An 8,309-nucleotide genomic window follows, 5' to 3' on the forward strand; every position below is an offset into this window, starting at 1 on the left:
ACTATTATACTATTATTTCTAAAGCTGGCAAGTAAAGGGAAAGAATTATCTCTCCTGACTTTTCTGTGTGAATAATACTGCTGGGAAATGAAATGATGGAAAAGGAGATGTTTCTCATTATAGATGTTGTCCAGCTGATGAAGCAATGAGGAAAGAATGATAGAATGTCACTATTTTCCAACCATTTTGAATTAATGAATGGGTATAACATCACAGGACGTTATGTGCCTCCTGAATGAAGAACACATGATCTGACAGAGTCAGACTGGGGGTGAGACCAGTGAAACACTCACTCTGGGTCCAAACTGTAAAGGGACACTTAATGTAATTATCTTAAGTGATCCTGCTATAACAAAGTATCAGACTGGGTGGCTTATAAACAACAGAAGTTTATTCTCACAGTTTTGTTAATACATGCTGGAGTCTGCGATCAGGGTGCCAGCATGATTGGGTTCTGGTGATGGCCCACTTCCCTGTTGCAGACTACTGAGTTCTCCTTGCGTCCTCACAGGGCAGAAGAAAAGAGAGTAGGAGAGCTCTCTGGGCTCCCTTTTATAAGGGCACTAATTCCATTCAGGAGGGCTCCACCCAAATGACCCTCCCCAAAGCCTCACTTCCTAATGCCATCACATTGGATGTTAGGATTTCAGCATGTAAATTTAGGGGGACATAAACACTCAGTACATCACATCAAGATGAATAATATTTAATGCAGTATTTTTTAAAAATTAAAAAAAAGTATCAAAACGTGAAACAAGATCTTACAGTGCTCTGCTAAGCTATATTGAAGCCTTCAGCAAAAGGGTAAATGTGTATGTACCCTGATCCCATGTTTATATTTTTTAATGGTTAATAGTTTTCATGAAAATATTAGTGGTGTACCTTCTTGAATTAAAGGAAAGTGAAATTACAGTAAATAGAAAAATAACATGTAAAAATAACAACATATGAGTTATAATATACCTACTTTTCTGTTTTTCAAATTTTGTAAAATTAACATTCTGGGGGGAAAATAGCCATTATAAGATACCTAAAAACATGTATGCAGCATTGTGCATTTTTGCTTTTTCCTGAGGAGCAGTGTGGCTTGGCAGAGCAGTGATCTATGAAGTAAGTGGCTTCATCTCTTTCCCCCAAATCAAAATCAGATCCAAACCTCTAGATCTAATACAATTTCCAGGAAATATCAATGACATAGGAATGTATTATATAACTACCACAAGGATGCACTCAATTAAATCTGGCTGTGAGAAACTCTAGGATAAACATTCATTTTTCTCCTACATTTAATTACAAGGAAAGAGAGAGACAGAGAGAAAACCTCTAGATCAAAAGGAAGCTTAGGGACATTTCAAACCAGTCACAGTGTGTGGGCCTTATTTAGATCCTCATCCTGACAAGCAAACAAAAAATTATGTTAAGGCTACTTGAAATTTGAGTAGTGACTATATATTTGATAATGTCAAGGAGTTGTTATATTTTAGGTATGATAATTTGTGGTTATGATTAAAGAAAGTCCTTATTTTAAAGAGATATACTAAAATATTTATCACTGCAATGATATAGTATCTGAGGATTTTTTTATCTGATAATACAGAGGGACAAATATGGGGTAGAAGTGAGACGGTATTAGGCATTAATTGTTAAAGAAATGGATTCATGGGGTCCATTATACTGTTATAAAAAGTGTTAAGTATATGTATAAAACATGTCCTTCCCTCTCACCCAGAAATCCTGATTCTGGGATGGGGGCTTGGCATCAGAATCTTTTTAAGTCCCATAGATGATGTGATTGCATAGCCAAGACTGAAAACCACTGTTTTATGGGCCGTTTAAATAAGTTAATATGAATGACCTCTATAGTCATAAGCACTCCATAAAATCTTAGTGACATCAAGCTTAATCTATTGATACGTGTTATATTTATTTTCAGTCATGCTGCAAAGCTTATGAATATATGGGCTACATTATGGAAAAAGAGCAAGCATATATGGATGCTGCCTTAAACTATGAGATGGCATGGAAACATAGCAACCAGACAAATCCAGGAGTAGGTGAGTTTAAAATTTGAACACTAGGTTTTTACCAGAAACGTGGGTTTTATGTGTAAACCTTCATTTAAATGAATTTGATTTTCTTGTTAAGGAGAAAATATACACTAGCCAACATCCTTTGTCATTCCTGAAAAATAAATTGTACATTCATAATAGATTATTAGCTACTAATTTATTACGTATAGTTTGCTGAGATTCAGACTCGACCTCAGTTGCCTTAGAGGACTTCTAATCTAATTCTGCCCCCTTTTCTCCCTTCACCCTCTAATTGAAAAATGTAATACTGTGGGAAAAAGTGTTCATTGTGAAAGAAGTGAGAAAAACATTGCATTAAATCAAGTTCTGCTGGTTGCTTTACTGCAGAATTTCTCAAAGACTCTAAGCCCTAATATGCATTGTGGGGGATATCACGCAGAGAACACGTTTCCCACGAGAAGTTGACTATGGAACTTTTTTTTTCCCTGAGCATCTGGAAACATCATCCTGTCCCGGTGGTAGACTGTTGGTTTGAGGAAGGCTGGTCGCCAACGTCCCTAACAGATGGGCGGCACCTGGAATATATTGGTGACCACTGACACCCACGTTGTGAGGGAGCTCACCCCCCGACTTCTCTTTGTGTAGAGCTGAAAGTAGCTTCACTGACGCTGCCCTGTCTGTTCTCTGGAGCAGCCCGCAGAGTTCTTCCCCGCTTAAACATAATGGCCCTTGAACTGCAAACTCCATCATGTCTGTCCTGTTTCTCGCCATACCGTTCTCAGGCACTTCTTCATTCTTCCCAAGACTTGCTTTCAAGTCTTTCGCCCTCCTGTTGTCTCCTGGAAACTCTCAAATAGTATTTCCCAAACTTGCTTTGGAATGCTGGGTGAGATATTGATACTCACTTCTTTTAAAAAGAGAGTTGACCCTGAAGAGATTAGATTTCATGGCCAAATAAGTTTGGAAAAGGCTGTTATATTTGTCCATGTCCCTCCTGATCTGTTGTACTAGAAATGAAAAAATTGTCAAGTGTGATTTAAGAATGATTTGTATGTATAATGAAGCTTTTTTTTTTTTAATGAGGCATTGAATAGTTGATAATTCAACTCAAGATGACATCTGTCTTTTTTAGCATCTGTGTCACGGTAATGACTCAGATTTAATCTAGAGTCAGATAGGTCATCTTTAAACTTACTGCTGTCGGTCTAGGACTTCCCCTACCGTTTATTTTTCTCAGGTCTGTTATTTTACTAGACTTGTTCAGAACACAGAAACTAATTTGTAGATAGTGTTTTTCCTTCTCAGGTTTTGTTCATGTTACAGAATAAAGTCAGCTTGTAATATGAAAATTCCTTAAAATCCTTAAAATATATGTTGATTCCAATGCTTTATTCCCCAGAAGGAATGCAATTAGAAATTTAGTTATTTAAATATTCTGTTCCTTCAAAGACCAGCAGATAGATTCCAGGTCACTCGTTCTTTCATTGTGTTCTCTTTGAACTTTATAGGTGATTTTATCAGTTCCTCTGACCTCTCTTTTAACAGACTTTTCTCTGAGGCTCTCAATTAATTCTTACAGTTTCTTTTTTTTTAAGATTATCATTGCATCCAGAACTCCCAGCCTTTCTGGCCAAGTTCATGATGCATTTTTTTCATTTGTCAGGAAATCCTAAAAATCATAGCTGTGTTCTTTTCATAGAATTCAAGCTTGAGCGCTGTCACTGTGAAAGACCCCAGGAACCGAGGCCCACTGCGAGGAGAACACAGCCGTGTTTCTCTCTTCACAGTCGTTCCCGGGTTGCGTGACAGTCACTGGGCTGTTTACACTGTTTGTGCTTTTGTTTTCTTGCTTTCACGAGCTCAGGCTCTCTCCCCCCATTTTTTTTTTTTTCCTGATTACACAGAGTTAAATTCTTAGAAGCCTAACAGGTGTAATGAAACTGTGGTACACATGTTCTTTGCCATGTGTAGCTCTTCATTTCCTCTCTAAAGTTCTTTTTTGCAGGAAATGATCTATCGAGTTTGTTTCAATATGACAACTTTCTGCTTCTACTTTAGTGTTTACATAGTTTAAAAAAAAAATTAGTATTTGTGTGGTACTCTGAAATTTTTTAAAGCATTTCACAAGTATTTCATTTGATCTTTAAATTTACATTAAGAGATTAGCAGGGTTATTTTTCCCATTTTTGGATGCAGAAACTTGAAATTGACAGCTAACGGTGACTTGCCTAAGGTCTCAAAGTTAGGCAGGAAACCGGAAGCCAAAAGTTATGTCCAGGCTTTTTTGGTTCTAGTTTCCATATTTGACATGACATGTTTAAGTTTTTTTTCTTTTTAAATGTCACAAACTATTATTTTGTTTTATAATTCCTTTCCTATGATATCAAGTTTATCTCTCTGATACTGTGTTCATCTTGAACATTTCTAATTGTGTATGTGTTTGTGTGTGTGAATTGAACACTATGAATTTTAGATAATTTCTATTCCTTCCTTCTTGCTACCATGATTGCATTAGCCAATAATTCTTTTAAAACATTGTTTTGAAATTCTAAAAATTTTCTTCAAGGGTCCTTTGATTAAAGTCCAAGAGCAGCATTCAAATTTCCTTTTCATATTTTTAAGTGTTAAAGCAAAATATATTATTTATTAGTTACATATTATTTTTCATTGTGTTATATCTTATTTATTGAATCTACTTTTTCATCTCCTTAGTTTGCTTATTACTAAAGAAACTAAGGAGATGAAATTGGCATTCTTATTACAGAACAACAGTGATTAAAGAACGTATTAAAACTTTCTTCAAAAATGTCAGTATTTGGACTTCCCGGTGGTCCACCTGTTTAAGAATCTGCCTGCCAATGCAGGGGACATGGGTTCCATCCCTGGTCTGGGGATATCCCACCTGCTGCAGGGCAACGAAGCCCATGCAGCAACTTCTGAGGCCGCGCACCTAGAACCTGTACCCCACAACTGGAGAAACCACCGCAGCGAGAAGCCCACACACCGCAACTGAAGAGCAGCTCCTGCTCATCACACTGAGGGAAAGCCCACTCGTTGCAGTTACTAGAGAAAGCATGTGCCCAGTAAGACCCAGTACGGCCGAAAAGAAATAACTAAAAATTTTAAATAAATAAATAACCCTTGCAGTGCGCCATTTCAACATCACATGTGGCTGACGTGGCCGTCTAATGACTCGTCCTCTGCCTCTGAGTCAGCCCCCTGCTGCTCCTCCAGCGCTCCGGGTCAATTTGGCTGCTGCGTCTCCCTCTGCCACTGGCCCTTCTGTGTGCAGTTCTCTTTGCCTAACAGAATCCTCTCTTCCCACCTCTTTGGCCTACATTATGCCTCTTCCTTCAGGTTTCACACATTGCCTGACACCCACCCCAGATTTCTTATTACAGTGCTCTTGGCCTGTGCCTTTATTTCATAGCATTTATCTCAGTTCTGGAATCATTCAAGTACTTCCATAATTACTTAAATAACTTACGTTCTTTCCTAACAAAATGTAAACCTCAGGCACCAGTTTGCCTGATGTGTTAAGCAGATCAGTACTGTATAAAGGAATAGCTGTGTTATCACTTACTGCTCTATGATCAGTTTTTACTGTAATCTGAAACAATGGGGCTTTTCTAGTAAGTTGCAAAACCATATTTGTGGGATGGCTGGCCATCTTCTAGCCCAACGGTGGTCCCTTGTTCCAACTCCATTTTCTTTGGTACCTGTTCTCCTTTTATATCACTCCACCTTCTGTTATTATCGTTTCTAACATAGTACAGTCATCACCCTCCACTAAGAGTTCTCTAATATTAGCATAAGCAAACAAAGGAGGAAGCCATGAAAGGTAATACTAACAGTGTGCTCTATAAATAAATAATACTATATCATTGCTGGGGGTTTTGTCTTTACAGGATACAAACTGGCATTTAATTACTTAAAAGCGAAAAGATATGTGGATGCAATTGACATATGTCACCAGGTAACACTTAAATTTATATTTCTTAAAATTTTTCACATGTGCTATTTCCTACTTTTGTTTAATATCAAGTTGTACATGAATAGAGATAGAGGATGTACTATTTTGGTTCAGTGCCTCTTTGGATACGTCTGGAAGAAATTACCGGTTTTCAAAGTTTAGAAAATAAAGTTTACTTAAATCAAAAACATGTTTTTAATTAGGACTCAAATAAGGTTTGTCAATTTAAAGAAGGAGGCTAGAGGAGAAGCATGTTAAACAAACTTAATCCTTAATTCAGAAAATATCTGAAGATTATTATAGATTCTCCAGGTCATTGTTCTGAATAGAAGTTCTTATGTTTGTGTCCAAGTCTGGTTATTAGAGGATTCAGATTTATAAATTAAAGAGGTATGTTTGTCATTTAGCAGCCATACGGTTCCACTTCTGTCACTGATTTCTGGGCTCCCCTGATGTCTCAGACAGTAAAGACTCTGCCTGCAACGCAGGAGACCGGAGTTCGATCCCTGAGTTGCGAAGATCCGCTGGAGAAGGGAATGACTACCCACTCCAATTTTATTGCTTGGAGAATTCTATGGACAGAGGAACCTGGCAGGCTATAGTCCATGGGTTGCAAAGTAGCAGACATGACTGAGCGACTGACAATTGATTTCTGACTAAATGATCCTTGCTAAATGACAAATTTTTGAGTTGCAGTTTTAGAATTTGCAATTTCTTTATATATACATTATCCCATTGATATTCATACAAGGCATTGTACTAAATATTGTTGGGAGCTCCAAGAAAAGCACCTTAGTAGAGAATTATGTAGTGTACCTTATCCCAGATAACTGTGTCAGCATCATTGTAGTGAATGCTTGGCTCCAGTGATTGCTATTGATTACTGAGTCTCTATGTAAGGCAACATTTCACATTAAGGTTAAGGTTATATATTAGAGTAATTTGTGGAGTTTTGATTTTTCTCTCTTTATGACTATCACCCTACTCTTCAACTCAGTAGACCTGGAAATTTGTATGTTTTGAAATCATTCCAGGTAAATCTGATGTGTACTCCTGGGTAAACATATCTCTAAGGATTTGTTAAGTATCATGTATAAATAGCTAAATTTTAAAAAGTATCTTCAATCATTGATAATTGTTTTCTATAACTGATCTATTAAGGAAATAATTATATCTTGTATTTTCCACATGTAGTGGTACATTTTTACCATTTTCATCTAACTGCTGTTAATAGAAATAGGTCATCATGTCACATCTCGGATGTCACCTTTAAAAAGTGCTGTTGTATTTGCATTATTATTATAATGTAATCTCAACTGTAATGCCATTGCTAGTAAGTTTTGTGGCTCCCCAGTTCTTGATAACGAATTATAAGTTTTTGTTTTATTTTTTTGTGTGTTTGCAGGTTCTTGAAGCACATCCAACTTACCCCAAAATCAGAAAGGATATACTTGATAAGGCTCGCACATCTTTAAGACCTTGAAAATTATTTTAATTTTTCAAAGCAAGAAATGGAAAGAATCTGAGTTCTTCCAGTACAAAATAGGTTTAAGCTAATACCTGGTATTAGAAAGCATACTTTCTCCAGCAGAGGCTGCTGTTGCTTTTAAAGAGAAACACTGTGCTAAATGGATGTCTTCCGATGGAGAAAGTGAATGAGAGCTGGTTTATTTAATTGACTCTCTTGATTTAGGTGCAGATTTGGTGTTTCTGTGGTAAAGATTATATAACCCATTTCTATAAAGAATATTTTGTTAAAATCTAGATAGCTAAGTATCCTATATCTTTTCTAAGTGATATTGTTTCTTTCAGGAAATATGTTTAAAATACTGTTGGTCTCTGTTAAACATTTTTTGTGATATTATGTTATTTCAAAGGTTTGAGTAAGTGTCCATGTGAATATTTATAAAAAAGAAAACATTTTTAATAAACATTTTATGAAATTTATGAACTCAAAACACATGGTGAGTTTTGCAAATTCAGGGTAAACTACCCATGTCAAGGCGTAGTATTACAGAAACTGACTTTCTTAGAAGAATCTTTTGGAAAAGTATAAAGAGTGTTTGTGAGTTCCCCTTCTTTGTTGAATTGATTCTTCTTGCTTTTAATGCCAGTGAGGTTCTTTTAAGAAATAACCAGTACCTGAAATTAAATATGTAGACCTTTATAACAATATTTAACCTTAGCCCAAAGACAAGGTCTTTTGGTGTAACTTTAGACACTGTGACACCTGGTAGAGAATATTTTCAGTCAGCAGGGACTCATGAAGCACAGCATGTAAAAAGCAACTGCATACCCCACCATCC

At 36.5% G+C, this 8,309-nt stretch overlaps 1 protein-coding gene across 3 annotated transcripts in view; it reads left to right on the forward strand.

The window, feature by feature from the left end:
- TTC21B (tetratricopeptide repeat domain 21B) overlaps positions 1 to 7,961 on the forward strand; it is an 85,351-nt gene extending 77,390 nt beyond the window's left edge. For all 3 annotated transcript variants that reach the window (XM_070476111.1, XM_070476112.1, XM_070476113.1), the window contains 3 exons: positions 1,934 to 2,054; positions 5,939 to 6,006; positions 7,409 to 7,961. In XM_070476111.1, the coding sequence (XP_070332212.1) occupies positions 1,934 to 2,054; positions 5,939 to 6,006; positions 7,409 to 7,486 (267 nt within the window). In that variant the 3' untranslated portion in view covers positions 7,487 to 7,961. The remainder of the gene's footprint in view (positions 1 to 1,933; positions 2,055 to 5,938; positions 6,007 to 7,408) is intronic.
- The last annotated feature ends 348 nt before the right edge of the window (positions 7,962 to 8,309 follow it).

Source organism: Odocoileus virginianus, chromosome 13, assembly GCF_023699985.2.
Source record: "Odocoileus virginianus isolate 20LAN1187 ecotype Illinois chromosome 13, Ovbor_1.2, whole genome shotgun sequence".
Classification (NCBI taxonomy): domain Eukaryota; kingdom Metazoa; phylum Chordata; class Mammalia; order Artiodactyla; family Cervidae; genus Odocoileus; species Odocoileus virginianus.